This window comes from Tiliqua scincoides, chromosome 4 (genome assembly GCF_035046505.1).
Source record: "Tiliqua scincoides isolate rTilSci1 chromosome 4, rTilSci1.hap2, whole genome shotgun sequence".
In the NCBI taxonomy this organism is placed as follows: Eukaryota; Metazoa; Chordata; class Lepidosauria; order Squamata; family Scincidae; genus Tiliqua; species Tiliqua scincoides.
Genome location: NC_089824.1, coordinates 196,821,576 through 196,838,310, shown reverse-complemented (window position 1 = coordinate 196,838,310; position 16,735 = coordinate 196,821,576). Strand labels below are relative to the sequence as shown.

At 46.3% G+C, this 16,735-nt stretch overlaps 2 protein-coding genes across 2 annotated transcripts in view; both read right to left on the bottom strand.

Moving 5' to 3' along the window:
- Positions 1 to 926: 926 nt before the first annotated feature.
- Positions 927 to 6,851, bottom strand: LOC136648574 (protein FAM83D-B-like). Its single transcript, XM_066624692.1, has 4 exons — positions 6,372 to 6,851; positions 5,231 to 5,398; positions 3,135 to 3,259; positions 927 to 1,314 (listed from the first exon to the last, which is right to left on the bottom strand). The coding sequence occupies exons 1-4, from the start codon at positions 6,849 to 6,851 to the stop codon at positions 927 to 929; spliced, it is 1,161 nt and encodes a 386-aa protein (XP_066480789.1).
- A 7,866-nt stretch (positions 6,852 to 14,717) lies between these two features.
- Positions 14,718 to 16,735, bottom strand: part of LOC136649220 (protein FAM83D-like) — a 28,977-nt gene continuing 26,959 nt past the window's right edge. The window contains exon 4 of the mRNA XM_066625682.1: positions 14,718 to 16,095. Within this exon, the coding sequence (XP_066481779.1) occupies positions 15,129 to 16,095 (967 nt within the window). The 3' untranslated portion in view covers positions 14,718 to 15,128. The remainder of the gene's footprint in view (positions 16,096 to 16,735) is intronic.

Genomic DNA, 16,735 nt, shown 5'->3' with positions numbered 1-16,735 from the left:
CAAAACCTGAACTAAGATCTGTATGTAGGAATGTAAACACTGTTCACCCAATCTTACCCAGCAAAGCAAAGATTGGTTGAATCAAGCCTATGAATGTTCACTTGGATATGACATTACTTCATGCAGGCAGCGGCAGGCACAGGCCATCCATAGCAGGGTGGGGCAGCTGATCTCTCAGTTATCAGGCCTGTCAATGTTTGTGATATCTCTTAGTTGCCCAACAGCAAGTGCTTTCATTTTAAGCAGAGTCAATTCTGTAATGTCTGTGTTCTGATGAAATAGATGAGCATTAAGTCTCTTCCATCAAAGTACTGTCACATTTGTCTATGACACAGCACTAGCCAAGGCTGACCCAAGATTTCCCTGAGACATTGTGCCAAATGCTGCCCCCCTTTACCCAATGATGTGCCAACCTTTGCTCCTCCTATTCTCCAAAGTTCCAGCTCAGCACTCTCCTCCGCCCCACACTTCCTCCTCCAAACCAGGAAGTGATTGGAAGAGCAACAGCAGAAACAAATAGGCAAAGAGAGATTGGCACTCCCAACAATTTGCTGTCTGAAGGCCAAATCATATCCAACTTTCCAGAGCTGGTACAGCTGTGCCAATGAGGCATGCGCTGCATCCTGTGGTAGAAGGGAGCCACAGAGGCCTCCTCACGTAAGGAAATGTTTGTTCCCTTTCCTCAGGGCTGCATTGCACCTGCACCAGCACTGGAAGGTTAGACTGGATTGAGCCCTGAGGCAACTGCTGAGGCTACAATCCTATGCCCACTTTCCTGGGAGTAAGCCCCACTGAACATAATGGGACTTACTTTTGATTACACCTGCTTAGGATTGGGTTGTAAGTTGGTCTCACAGATGGGCCGACCCTGCGACTTGATTTTTCTTATTGCTGACACTAAAATACTTCCACAATGATGCCAGCCTTCACCATCTTAAGCTCTTTTGTGCCCTTATGAATACCGAATTATTCCTCTTTGTTAATGGTGAAGGCATTTTTATCATAATGTCAGATTCATACCGTGTGTCTCTGGAAACTTGTAAAAATGTCTGCTTGTCCTTTACATTTCCAGCAAATGCTCTCAGATAGAAAAAATCCATTCTCAAGATGTTTTTCCTGCACAGCTCATTGGATGGCTTGACTTTCCTGAAAAACTGCTCAAACTGAGTATTATTGTGAACCAGTGACATCTTTGTGTTGGCCAGCTTTGATTGTGCATAGAGGATGTGGAATCGTCGCTCAAAATGCTCCACAGCAGGACCAGACAGAATTAAAATGTTGCTACTGCTTAACTGGCCATCGGTCCAGGTAAAACTATGAAAACACAATTTTCACAGAGAACACAATTAGCAGCTAATCTGAAACCTGTACCATTCACATATGTTTTATCTCCCATCCTATAGCAATTGATCTGGGTGGGTTGGAACACATAATTACCTAATCTTATGCTCACTGCAATGCTGAAGGTAGATCTTAGGCTCATGGGAGAATGAGAAGTTCAGCAATCTTTAACAACCAAAAAACCTCTGAACTAACCTTGTGATTTGCTGGGATAAGATAGAAAATGTGAAGGCAAATGTGTTAGAAGGCTATAAACTCACACAAAGCCTGTGTTCAGTACAGCTCTCATCCCATCCCATGTCCCATGCCACAATGTCATGATTCTGAAATCCATTTCACACTGCTTTTGAGACACAGGGTTTACCAACAGATCATTTATCATGTTGTACATGTAACCACTTAATAAGCTGCTCAGCTGTGCTGTTGCCCTGCCCACCAGCAAGGGACATCTTGGTACATTTCTACACTTACTTAGAAATCCAGATTATTCCTCTCATCAGCTAGAACACAGGTTCCCAACCCATGATCCGCAGACCATAGGTAGTCTGTGAGACCCTGGGATGAGGTCCACAAGATCTCAGGGGGGGAAAAAAGATTGCCTTTGATCACTTCCAGAGTCTCACCAAGTGAGCACTCCCACATGGACCACCAAGGGGTAAGGAAGGTGTCGAGGAGGGAGCAGCCTCTTATCTGTTGCTGCCTGCGGAATGCAGCCTCAAAGACTCAGCCCACACGACAGAGAGCACTTCAGACACAAATCCTTCATTATTTCAGTCTGTATTTACAAGGTAACGGAAATAACAGCAGCATAGCAAAGAAAATAGAGACAGCACAACATGCTACATACATGACCACCAGCCTCACCTGCCTTCTACCATATGAGGGCTCTTATAGTCTTTTTATATGCCCTGTGCGTGGATCAGGAAGGGTGGTGTCTCCTCCTCCTGATGCTAGCTCATCACCTGTCTCATTAGTGAGCTCTCTTTTCACCTGATTCTTGGTGACTCCGCATTTTACACAGCTTAGGCCCTACCTTATCCAGGCCAAATTTCCCCAGGGTTGTTTTCTAACCCTGACAGAAGGACGCCTGCCGCTGCAGCTGGCACTTCCAAGTGCTTGCCATGTACCACCAAAGAAGGCGGAGAGCAGACCAGCTGCAGCCCACAACAAAAGCAGCAACCCAAAATTTTCTCTATTAATAAATCTTCTCTAATTATTACAAATTTAATTGTATTTTTTGTGTGCAGGGGGTGGGGGATTGTATGTGGTCCACAATGATTCCAGTTTATGCCTCAGTGGTTGCAGGCTCCTAACGGTTGGGAACTACTCAGCTAGAGAGGCAAGACCAACTAAGCTTACAACATATTTACATACTCACTGTGGTAAATTTCCATTTGGTGGTGTCATCTGTATCAATGCACACTTCTAAAATATGAAAATGCAGGTGCACACTGAGCTGATGCATGCATGGGCTACCTTGTTCACTTTAGTGGAAAGCAGTTCCAAGGGTGTCAAGTAAGTCTGCTAACAGGGGGATTATTTTATTTATTTTGAGGATTTATACCCCTCCACCCTTCAGAAAATCAAGGTGGCTAAATAATCATGCAAACGCTACTACTATATATGTTGGTAATAAGCAAATTTATTACAGAAATTGACTGCAGCTCTCTAATGCATGCTTTGTTCTAGTGTGACCTTACAAACTGAAGACCTTTTAGGGGAAAATGCTCTGCTAGTAAAACAGACAAAAGTAATCACAGGCAATGTATTTAGAAAATGGTAAGAAGACTTACCTGTAGGTACCTGTTGCCACTCTTAAGCCATCGACTAACATGAACTTTTCACGGGCTTTCCCAACCAACTTAGCTCCTGATCTTGTACAGAATGTTTTTCCAGTAATATTCCGGACCCTAAGGAACTGATACAAAATGTACAAGTGTTATAAAATCCATCTCACTACAAAGCAATTTGTTGCTGAGGTTTATTGGATGAAAGGTAACTGAAGTCAGCTTTACATTTAATAATGTTAATGACATCCCCAGCTTAATCCTCTAAAACAGACACCAATGGCACATTAGAGAGGTGCATCCCACTCCCCATTCAGCTGTAACATCCCAACCACTTTCAGATTTGTATGCATTTTTTTACCTAATACACTGTAATAATTTTGACACTGGATTCTTGGTTCAAACTGTTTCAAGCATCCATAAGAACAAAAGAAGAGCCCCGCTAGATCGGCGAAAAGCCTATCTAATTCAGCTTCCTGTATCTCACACCAAATGCTTCAGGGCCCACCAAATACTTCAGGGAGCACACAAGACAACCTGCATCCTGGTACCCTCCCCTTCATCTGGCATTCTGAGGAAGCCTACTTCTAAAATCAGGAGCTTGCACATACCGATTATGACTTGTAACCTATGATGGATCGGTTACATATACACTGGGTTCCCAAGTTATGGACATCCAATTTACAGACGGCTGCATCAGTGCTTTTGCACAGACACAGTCCACTCATTGGTAGTTTCAAAGAGTCACTGTAGCAAGAGCCATCTGTTCAAACTTCCAGGCAAATGTCCAGAATGGAACTAGAATGTAATTTGGGGACTTCAGGTATACACTGTATTGTTCCATTTTTCACCTGAAGGTTTGGGTTTAAACTACACATTACAAGAAGCACGTCTTTGGTTCTGTGCTCAATATTTACTTCCTAAATAATGTCAGGGAGGGGGGAAGGAAATCCAGATTGGGATCATGATGGGGGGAAAGGGTTAAAGCCCCCCTCCCCCATGCTGCAGTCCAGATCCAGATCTCTTCCCCCTCACCCACACACCCTCCAGGTATAAGTATGTGTTTAATATGACATCTGTGTGGTCTTAAGAAAACACAGCCTTAAGAAAACACAGGTCATGGTTCAGGATGTGGACTCACCTCCCTGCATTACAAGCTCTGCACATGAACTGGAGGTTGTCCATGACTTTGTGTACCTTGCCTCAACGATCTCCGACACTCTTTCTCTCGATACCGAGCTAAACAAATGCATCGGTAAAGCAGCTACCACGTTTTCCAGACTCACAAAGAGAGTCTGGTCCAACAAGAAGCTGACAGAACATGCCAAGATCCAGGTCTACAGAGCTTGCGTCCTGAGTACATTTCTGTACTGCAGCGAGTCATGGACTCTCCGCTCACAACAGGAGAGGAAACTGAACACTTTCCACATGCGCTGCCTCCGGCGCATTCTCGGCATCACCTGGCAGGACAAAGTTCCTAACAACACAGTCCTGGAACGTGCTGGAATCCCTAGCATGTATGCACTGCTGAAACAGAGACGCCTGCGTTGGCTCGGTCATGTCGTGAGAATGGATGGTGGCCGGATCCCAAAGGATCTCCTCTATGGAGAACTCGTGCAAGGAAAGCGCCCTACAGGTAGACCACAGCTGCGATACAAGGACATCTGCAAGAGGGATCTGAAGGCCTTACGGATGGACCTCTACAAGTGGGAAACCCTGGCCTCTGAGCGGTCCGCTTGGAGGCAGGCTGTGCAGCATGGCCTTTCCCAGTTTGAAGAGACACTTTGCCAGCAGTCTGAGGCAAAGAAGGAAGGCCCATAGCCAGGGAGACAGACCAGGGACAGAATGCACTTGCTCCCTGTGTGGAAGGGATTGTCACTCCCGGATTGGCCTTTTCAGCCACACTAGACGCTGTGCCAGAACCACCTTTCAGAGCGCGATACCATAGTCTTTCGAGACTGAAGGTTGCCAATACAATACCAATACAATGTGTGGTCTACAGTGGCTAATTCAAAGGAAAATTTATTTTTCTGCTTCCTGGCCAGACTCTTTAATAGGTGAAAGGCCCTCTAGCCTCTGATCATGGACTTTGTAGCTCTAACCTTTTCCTGTTCTAGGTCAACACCCAGGTCTCTGCTCATTTTCAGAAAATAAGGAAAGAGAACTTGATCCAAGAGGATGTATACTTTAACGTCCCGCTTCCGACAGGCTTCCAGGAGATCACCAAAGATATCTATATCTGTGAAGAAATCCATAACTACAGCAATGACCTGCAAAAAACCACAGGGGGAAAGTTAGTTCAGTTGCACAGGTAGATTTTAAAAATGATGGGAGACAACCTGAGCTGCTGTTGCTGCTGCTGCTGTTGCCAATGGCAGCCGGGCAGGTTTTAAGCCCTTTAAAGGTAAAATAAGGTGTCCGATGTGTACCTACAGCTACCAGCCCTTATTTCCCTCAATGTGAAATATATAGTGAATTTGGGAGTTGCTCCTCAGGTAACAGATCTAGTAGTGAGACCACTATTTCTTCCTGAAAAAGTGCAGAAATTAAACTTAACAGCAAGACAGGCAGATACTCAAACAGGTGCATCTTTTGAATTACATTGAATATGTAATTGCTACACCTGTTGAATTATGATCTGTTGTGCAGATATTTAAAGACATCAAGCGGGGGGGGCGGGCAAGGAGGCAGTGCTAGACATGCATGCAGCCCAAGCCCTATGCAGGTTTACTCAGAAAAAGTCTTACTACCTGCAGTGGAGCTTACTTTCAGCCCAGGTGAGTGGGCAGGAAACAGCTACCTACAGCAGCAGTAACACTCTGCCACCAACCCTGGAAGCAAAAGAATGTGCTAGGGCAGTAGTTCCAAAACTGGGGGTTGGGACCCACGTGTAGGCTGCAACCTGATTTTTGGTGGGTCCCTGAAGGGTGATGGGAAGATCAGATAACTGCCTCAAGCCCTGAGGCTATTCAGAAAATCAGCTGCTAATTTTCTGAGCTCAGCTCCTGCAGTTCGCAAGCATGTGTAAATACAGGGAGATCAAAGATTTGCCTTTTTCCCTGGTTATTAGTGTTTATAAATAAGTAAAATATTATTTCTTTCTAGATCGCTTTCTTTTTTTCAAGTCTGGTAAACCTAGATAGGTCCTGATAGCTTGTCTTTTAAAAAAAGTGGGTCCCAGTGCAAAAAATTTGGGAACCACTGTGCTAAGAACAGGGCGCGCTTGGGCTTTGCAGCTCTCACCTTCCTGGCAGAGCGGATCAGCCTGCGCACCGCTTCCTTGCAGGGGTAGATCACGGGGTCCCCGAAGCTGGGCTGGAAGTGCACCTCCACCTGGGTCCGGGTGGGTCCCCGGACGGAACCGCTGCACAAGGCCGGCCGGCCCAGCTCCAGCCCTGGAGGCTCCGCTCGGTATTGCTCGGGGAAGTACGTGCCCGAGGAGCAGCCCAGAGAGTTGCTCGGAGTCTGATCCGCAGCAGCGGCGGAGCCGTCGTCCGCTCCGGGGGCAGGCACCACCGCCTGCAGGATGGCCTGGATCTCGGGCTCGGAGAGGAAGGCGCGCAGCTTCTCCCTGCGCAGGAAGGCGCGCAGAGCCGGGCGCCCGCCGGCGAGCAGCTCCTCCAGCGCCAGGCGCTGCGCCTCGCTGTAGGCTGCCTGGGCAGGGCTGGGCTCCCGGGCGCGGAGCCCTCGCCAGGGCGCATCGTCCAGGCACTGGGAGCGCATCGCCCTCAGGATGCGGAGACAACGTCCCCGGGGAGCAAACGGGCCACCAGCGCCCATCTCATGGCTTATAGATGGAGAGGCCCCACCCCACTTTCCCTGGTTGGCTCCCACGCTGAACGCAAGGGTAACGAGCCGCCAGGGTGTTGGAGTACACCGAGTTCAAAAAAGTCATCCCGCCCCCAGTGGCGTAGCTAGAGGGGGCAAAGCACTGAGTTTTGCAGGGAGCCTCCCTGCAGCGGGCAAAGGGCCCTCCCCTTCTGAGCCATTCCATGTAGAGGAAGCAAAAAGAGGCGTATACTTGGAATGGCTCCAAAGGGGAAGGGGAGCTGGGGAGGCTCCATGCAGAACTTAGTGCTTTTCCCCCCTCTAGCTACGCCACTGCACACCCTCCTTGCAGGCTGGGAAGCCGGAGGGCTTCCCTTGAAAGAGGCTCATGCAAGCTCTAGTGTCACCTAACTCACTCAACCAGTGGGTCAGGTATCACCAGTGGTATTTGAGGTGGTGGTACTGGCAGGACCCCTGGACACCTGCTGCCCAGCAGCAAGACCAAGAACGTGACACAACAAACAGTGGTAGGAGGTACAGCCCAGCAGGCAGAGCTCCAAAGCATGCTTTTCCATGCTCTGGGGAAAAAGCCCTCCCTTCCGCCCTGAGACTCTTACTGAAGTTTGTTGCATGGCATCTGGCCTCCCAACCCAGAAGTAGCTAGCAATAATGTCATTGCCAGTTATTTCCAGTGGTACTTCAAATAGGTGGATCACGTGAAGTGGTACAGCAGAGGACAACCCTTGAGAAACGCTGGCCTATCTGGTCTTTGAGCTGCCAGCTCAGGTGCTTCTCCTGCTGACACAGGCAGGTGGAGAAGAGCTGAGTCATGACAAGGCTGTGGGAGAAGCACAATGGTTCCCTTGACAAGCCCTGCTCTCCTCACAGCCTGAAGCTATGGTGTGATGAGCCAGTGCTTGCCTGTAAGCACTTCTCACCTTGGGCAGGCCTGGGAGTTGCACATGGTATTGCAATAGAGGGTCAGTCAGGTCACCTCATTTGGGGTTCTAAAGGTGCCAGAGGGGGGGACATGATTGAGACATACAAAATTATGTATGTGGATAGGATGGATAGGAGCCCCTCACTGGCAGCCTTGTCAATTGTGCAAAAAACCGATGGTGTGCCTTGAACATTTTAGCACCTTGTCAATATGCCATGAATGAAAAAGGTTGAAAGTCACTAGTATAGCATTACTGCTTCCAAATGGGCCTCCTACCTTTTGCTGCTGCTTTTGGAGTGGCTGCTTTGTAGTGCTGGACCTCTTGTAGCCAAAACCAAACTCACACTTCCTTTAGTTCTGAGCTACATGTTTCCAAAGTTCTCCAGTTTATTACCCAGGAAGCTTCTTGACTGAATAGATATTTGAACCTGGATCTTCGAGGTCTAAAGTCCAACTCCAGTACCACTACACCTAGTTGCCCTACTGTGTTATTTAACAAGTGCAGTCTTCACCACACACATTCACACCACAATGGCTTTGTTACCAATGGAAGAAATGCTAGTGAGCTAGACAGAGGAGCACTTGAGTGAGTGCACCAAACATCTGAGGAAAGTCTGTAAGAACACAGAAACCATGCCAAATGTAGAATTTGACACAGAACTCCCACTGAAACAGAGTAAATACAGATGTCAGAGCTGTATATAATCTTAATATTTATAATAATATAATGGATTATAGTATAATCTATTATAATATAGTCACTTCATATTATTTTTCATGAAGTAAAACCAATATGGAAAAAGATCAAATTGAACAACATTTGGTTTTGCCTGCTTAAGTTCTTTGTTATATTGAATTACCCTTATGCAGGTACTCTCCCATCTGTGAAATGGGAACATTTGATCAACCTACTTAAAGGACTGATGAGAGTGCATGAAGCAACAGTTGGGAACATCTTTACTGATGAGGCAACCATATGGAAAGAAGGCCAAGCCAAGATCCTGTACTGGAGCTACATACAAGTTGGACCTGTGACTGGATGCCAAGACCTACCTGTAACAAAATGATGCATCACAGAGAGGCCCTTTTTACCCTCTCAAAAGATTACTAAATAGCAGCCTGTGTCTCATCCCAGTCAATCCAAGGGCATTGCACATTTGGAAGATTGCTTCAGCATACATAGCCCCAGATTTATGAACTGTAGGTACAAGTGTTATAGTGGTTCAGAGTTGGACTTAGACCTGGAAGATTCAGGTTCAAATCCCTGCTCAGCCACAAAGCTTCCGGGGTGACCTGGAGCCAGTCACTGTCTCCCAGCCTATCTCACAGGATTGTTGCGAGGACAAAAAGAGAGATGGAAATAAGTACACCACCCTGAGCTCCTTGGAGTGCTATAAAAAATGTGAAAAATAAAGAATATACTGTGTCCACAAGTTGCCTTTGAAACCCTGTATTTGAAGCTGCATATGCCAAGTTCTTTCTTACAGGAACTAAAACATAAGAACATAAGAACAGCCCCACTGGATCAGACCATCTAGTCCAGCTTCCTGTATCTCACAGCGGCCCACCAAATGCCCCAGGGAGCACACCAGATAACAAGAGACCTCATCCTGGTGCCCTCCCTTGCATCTGGCCTTCTGACATAACCCATTTCTAAAATCAGGAGGTTGCGCATACACATCATGGCTTGTACCCCATAATGGATTTTTCCTCCAGAAACTTGTCCAATCCCCTTTTAAAGGTGCCTAGGCTAGACGCCAGCACCACATCCTGTGGCAAGGAATGCCACAGACCGACCACACGCTGAGTAAAGAAATATTTTCTTTTGTCTGTCCTAATCCGCCCAACACTCAATTTTAGTGGATGTCCCCTGGTTCTGGTATTATGTGAGAGTGTAAAGAGCATCTCCCTATCCACTCTGTCCATCCCCTGCATAATTTTGTATGTCTCAATCATGTCCCCCCTCAGGTGTCTCTTTTCTAGGCTGAAGAGGCCCAAACGCCCCACTTTTCCTCATAAGGAAAGTGCCCCAGCCCCGTAATCATCTTAGTCGCTCTCTTTTGCACCTTTTCCATTTCCACTATGTCTTTTTTGAGATGCGGTGACCAGAACTGGACACAATACTCCAGGTGTGGCCTTACCATAGATTTGTACAACGGCATTATAATACTAGCCGTTTTGTTCTCAATACCCTTCCTAATGATCCCAAGCATAGAATTGGCCTTCTTCACTGCCGCCGCACATTGGGTCGACACTTTCATCGACCTGTCCTCCACCACCACCCCAAGATCTCTCTCTTGATCTGTCACAGACAGCTCAGAACCCATCAGCCTATATGTGAAGTTTTGATTTTTTGCCCCAATGTGCATGACTTTACACTTACTGACATTGAAGCGCATCTGCCATTTTGCTGCCCATTCTGCCAGTCTGGAGATATCCTTCTGGAGCTCCTCACAATCACTTCTGGTCTTCACCACTCGGAAAAGTCTAATTCCCTGACTGTGGAGTTTTTTCAGTAGCCTTTGGTGAGGGACCGTGTCAAACGCCTTCTGAAAGTCCAGATATATAATGTCCACGGGTTCTCCCACATACACATGCCTGTTGACCTTTTCAAGAATTCTATAAGGTTCGTGAGGCAAGACTTACCCTTACAGAAGCCATGCTGACTCTCCCTCAGCAAGGCCTGTTCATCTATGTGTTTTGAGATCCTATCTTTGATGAGGCATTCCACCATCTTACCCGGTATGGATGTTAGGTTGACCGGCCTATAGTTTCCCGGGTCCCCCCTCTTTCCCTTTTTAAAAATAGGCGTGACATTTGCTATCCTCCAATCTTCTGGCACCGTGGCTGTTTTGATGGACACGTTGCGTACCTTAGTCAAGAGGTCTGCAACTTCATTCTTCAATTCCTTAATAACTCTTGGGTAGATGCCATCAGGGCCCAGTGACTTATTGATCTTTAATTTATCAATGAGGTCTGAAACATCTTCTCTTTTAACCTCTATCTGACTTAACTCCTCGGTCAGGAGGGGCTGTTTGGGCAGCGGTATCTGCCCGAGGTCTTCTGCCATGAAGACAGATGCAAAGAACTCATTTAATTTCTCTGCCCTCTCTAAGTCTCCTTTTATCTCCCCTTTCCCTCCCTCACCATCCAGAGGGCCAACCGTTTCTCTTGGTTGCCACAAACATGAATCAAATCCCTTACCACAGCATAAGTGCCCTCCAGATCAGGCCAAAGGTCCATCATTCTGTTTCCCACAGTGACCCACCAGCCTACGAGCAGGAGAGGGGAATGTCTTTTACTCCTTTCCCATCATTGCTTCCTGCAAGTATTATTTAGAGGCATGGTGTTGCTAAACCTGGAGTTTGTGCATAGTCGACATGGCTAATCACCAGTTATGGCCCTCCATTGATATGTCAGATTCATTTTTAAAGCCATCTAAGGTAGTCACCATTATATTGTGCAGTAGCAAATTCCACATATCATGTGCTGTGTGAAGTAGTATTTTCTACTGTCCATCATGAAGTCCCTGCCAGTCATCTTTCAGTGGATGACCTCTGCTTCTAGTCTTATAAGACAGAAAATGGTAACTGACTGAACACAAGCAGTTCTACAATGAAGCACTTTGCCTTAATTGTGCAAAATGTCTTTTACATTTTATTTCTATCCTGCCTGTACAGAATTACCCGGCAGATGGTGGAGAGTCAAGTATCAGGCTGGGGCAAGACCATGAGCCTGGTTGTGGAGGAGTTGGCCAATTCAAAAACAGGCCGAACATGCGCCTGCTCATCTCAGCCAACGGAGGTGCAACACTGTCTCTGGCTTCTGATGGAAGACTCCCAGCTGCTATGAACATGCCAGCAGGGAACAATCTGCAGGGTGATTCTGGTCTTACCTTGGAGGGAGGAAAGGAGCGGGAATGGGGGAGGACAAAATGAGGGATGAAGAGAAACAGCTGGGAGAACAGAGTGGGGCCAGGAAGGGAGGAAAGCTACAGAACCAGCATTCCTATAAGGATGGGGAAGAGCTGAGGAAGGCCAGTGAGACCTTGTCATAGGGCCTGATATTCCCCACCCCTGAGGCATCTTGACTCCCCTGTGGTGAAGAAGCTGGGTGCTGCAACACCCTTCCCGCCGCTTACTTTGAGGCTGCACTTAAAGGCACTGTGCCCCTGGATGCACTATTGCCCCCCTCGCCTACTAGACCCAGCTGTCCCACACCATTTGCATGGGCCTCTCACCATGTCCCTGTGTGCCTGTGCTCTGCTGGGAGCAAGTGGGTGGTGGAGGTGCTTCACATGTATTTTGTGTAAGCCTGTTTTAAAAATAATAAAGTGTTTTCTCCTGTTATTGTATTTTATAAAGTTATGTACAATTGAGATCAGGAGACGAAGGAAAGCTGCGTGGGCTGCCATGGGATCAATCCAAGAAGACACCAGTCAGATCCAGAATCCACAGGTGAGAGCCTACCTGTTTGACTACATAGTACAGTACTTCTGGATTTGTGCTATGCCACAGAAACGTGGGCCGATAACAAGACCATAGTTACTGCCATGCGAACCATCCACCAGGCACTTGAAAGATGCCTCCTCGGGACGAATCGCCGAAAGCAATGGCAACATGGTCTCAGAAGTCAAGACCTCCACCAAGAATCCAAGATCCGCGACCTGCTCAAGTACATAGCTTCAAAGCACAGATGGGCAGGACATATCATCCGCTGAACAGACGACTGATGGAGCACCAGAATTACGCACTGGATCCCGTATCACGTCAAAAGTACCCTTGCCCGACCGGCTACTCGCTGGTAAGATACCTTTCCCAGGTCATTTAAACAACAGAGACTGCCACACTGGACAACAGTTGCACTAGACCAAAACACATGGAACGAGTGTGGACCACATTGAAAAGATTGCCAATGAGGATGGACCATCAATGTAATGTAATGTATGTTATGTGCAAACAAGCTGCTATTTCACATGAAGTGTATCTGAGCTGGTTACTGAATCACTTTTTCTACATTAATGTCTGAACTAGAAAGATACCAATGAATCTCAACTATTTTTAACAGTTTTATGTAATCCTCCAACTCCTTTCATTTAAAAAAGATTAAGTTCTACCACTCAGCCATTTGGGAGAGCTAGAGAGAACTGTATTCATTCTGTCCTGTATTCCTTTCCCCCAAAAGGAAGTCTGTAACTTAACTGTAGGATGATCCCCATTTTGAAAGGACTCAAACGTATAACCCTTTGAAACAAAAAGAGCGTACATGTGCACGCACTCGATCTGAAGCGCCTGAAGCCTTAAAAGTGTGAAAAAACTCTTGCTCTAACATAGTGGTGGCCAACCTTTTACATTTTAGGGCTCCTGAACCTTTAACAACTGTACAGACAAGGGAATTTCAAAAGGTGCAGCTTGTCATCTGGGCACAAGCTGCACCAGCTGAAATTCCTTCTTCTAGACCAGGGGTGTCCAAACATTTTGGCAGGAGGACCGCATCATCTCTCTGACACTGTCGGGGGCCGGGGGAAAAAAGAATTAATTTACATTTAAAATTTGAATAAATTTACATAAATGAATTTATTAAAAATGGAACTTATATGAATAAATGAAGGTCTTGCAGTAGCTCAAGGCCGATAAAAGGCCTTGCACAAAGCAAGGCCAGCCTTTCCTTCGCTGCCACTGTTGCATCACAGATGTGAAACAGCAAGTAGTGGAGGGAGCCCTCGTCCCACCGCTCAGGTGAGAGGTTGAACAACCATCCTCATGCTGAGAGCAGTTGTGTTGGGCCAGCACGAGCTCCAGTAAGTATCTGGAGGGCCAGAGACTCATTGGGGACTGGGGGCTCCCTGAGGGCCGGATTGGGAACCCCCGAGGGCCACAAGTGGCCTCCGGGCTAGGGTTTGGGCACCCCTGTTCTACACAATTGTTAAAGGTCCAGGAGCCCTAATGTTGAAAGGTTGGCCACCTGTTCTAAAACTACAATAGACACTTCCCTTACATCCATTTCTTTAACCAAGATTTCTGAACTCTCTGATCAACTTATCCCACCTTAGCAACCCCTTTACCTGTTTGTAAATCAAGGTTTACTTCTTCTCCTTGTTTATCAACAGTTGAATGGATTGCTGGACAAGAAATACTTCAATGTTCTAAATACTTAGCACATTTTAAGATAAAAAAGGTATTTTGAAAAGAATTGACCTACACAGTAGGACATGTGTGAATGTCTTATTGAAAAATATCAAAGCACATCACAGATACTTTCCCAGCTCTGAAAAGGTTTCCAGGAGGTGAAAGCTTGGTCCATCTTCTTGCACTAGACCTCTAATCCATCCCCCCCCCCCATTCATATTGTAGCAACTATTGGGAGTTGCATTTCACATTATTGAATGTAGAAGTATATAGTCACAGAACAGATTTCTTTAGAAAGGAGGCTGGGTAGGGAGAAGAATCTGGTTGTATGGCATCCTAGCCCAAAGGAACTGGTTTCATTTGAAACATGCACTTTGGATGTGAAGTTCAACTGAGCTTCAAATACACCTTTCTGGAGCAGAGCACCAATTGTTAAAATGTTAGTTGCAACCACTCAAGATAAATATGGAATAAGAATTGGCTTCTAGAACCATGACACTTTTACTTTTTTGTAATGTTTTATTTTCAAAAATTAAAACAAAAATCTATCAATATACTCAACTCTGATTGCTGAAACAAAAGAAAGCCAAGTAATTAGTCCTGTTTTAATATGAATGATATGATCACAGTGATGGAAGGGCTACAGAGCACCAAGATGTTGCTTTTTCTTCAACATCACTTAATAATCCCGTCCCACACTGCAGGGTCATGCCTTTCATTAACAGTATAATTTTGCAATGCTCATGTATGGGGGCAAAAAGAAAAAATGGAAGACACTAGTGAGATTTAAAAACAAAAATATACAAACATAACTTTGTATTTCTATGCACAGTTAGACAAAAAGAAGTTAGACAAAAAGCACCAGAAGGCAATGTTCATAATTAAGGAACCACATCCACATAATTAACAGGACCAAGCACAATGTACCTGCAGCTCATATAATTGGTGGATATGAACCCAAGGTCACATGGCAACTATTTGACATTAGTAGCTATAGTAGCTGCCTTCATGCCACAAGCCATGTATGCTAACTGGCAGGCCATGAAAATGATTTTTCTCCAGGCCTGCAGTAGCTCAGGAACACTTTTGGATAGTGAAGAAGGCAATGTAAGTGGCATCTGTATGGCAGCTAATTATGTATCTGCCCTTTTTCACACCAATTCCTCAGAAGCAGTCATTTGTGTTGTACAGTGCGAAATCTCTGAGGTTTATTAGGCTGGTGCTGATCTGCTGCCTGGGTTTTAGACTGCACCTAATTGGACGGCAGCCTATGTAGTTTTCTGCCACATTCCCTCGCCTAGAGAGCATGGAAACCATGCGGTTAAGCTTGGATCGGATGACAGAGTAGTGGAATTCCCTCTCCTTGTGCAGATTACGGAAGTAGTCTGCCCGCTGGTTGACAGTGTAGTCCACGGATCTAAGGGATGTTAATGAACCCACAGAGCTTGCCCGGGAGCACTGAGAGGACAAAGAAGAAAGTGACCGTGCGCTAGAAGACGTCGACATAGATTTTCTAGAAACAGGAGAACCTTCTTTGGAGGGCATCTTCTGATCTGGGACCACTTTTGCAGGCTCACTGTTGCATGTCTGTGTCATGGCACACTTGAAGAGAACTGCTGTCTGAGTGCCCGCCATTCTGGATCTGGTAGTGGTTTGGGTGGCAGTCGTGGCTGTTGAAATGGTGGTTTGCGTACCACAGTTAAATAAACTCACTGTAGGCTTTTCCAATGGCTCAGTCTGAGTTGACTGGGTAATTGTCACCTTGGGTTTCGGTAGGGCCTCATGACTGCTGGACCATTCTTCACCACTAAGGTGAGGACGTTTTGCACTCACCCGGCCTCCCAGGACCTCTTTAGCCAGTTCTATTTCTCTCTCAAGCTTTTTAGGGGTGCTTGAAAGCCTAGCAAACTCGGCTCTCAGAAGGTTACCCACAGTGAAGTCTTTACAGGGTGTCATCTTGTTGGCCAAGTGCTCAAGTGAACTGCTGTTCTTGAAGCTGGGTGGCTGCTTTGGTTTAAGAGGCTTGGACTGTGCATACAGGATTCGGAACTCCAAGTCAAAGTGTTCAACCACTTGGCCGGAAAGCAGCAGCAAGTTACTGCTGTTTAGCTTCCCATCACTCCAAGTGAAGCTGCAACACAGAAAGAGAAAACAATTGGTGATTATGCAGTGCACCCAATTCGCCCCAAATTCAAGCATCTGACACGACCAATTAACTCTTCAAAATGAACTCGTTCATTGCAACACTCTGCAAGGTCGATAACCATCATTCCCACTGCACAGATGGTAATATAAGGCCGAGACAATGACTCAACAGAAAAACCCAGTGAGTGCCTGGAAATTTGAACCCTGATTCCCTGAATCCCCACCCATAATCCTATTCACTGGAGTGTATGCAATGACTCAACTGAGGAACAAGTACAATGGCTGCCACCACTAGGAGAGTGCATCAAGGATACCGTAGATAGTACATGAAATTTTTGAGAAGTAATCAAGCTCCAATTCTCACTTCCCCTGATCTCCGGGTCAATCAGAGGGCAAAGCCTTTCAACTCTGAAAAGTTTCTCAAGCGGCAGACAGGCACCAGGCAGGCAGGGAAGAGATCCTTTCTACAACAACTGGGAAATTCCAGCCAAAGTTAACCTTTTAATCTCCTTCCTTCTGCTGCAGCCTGGTTCTGGTTCTGCTTGGCAAATGCTTGCAAAGCAGGTCTGCTTTTTGAAACACCAGGATGGGACCCTCTTTCCCAGGTTGCAATTCAGTGCACCATG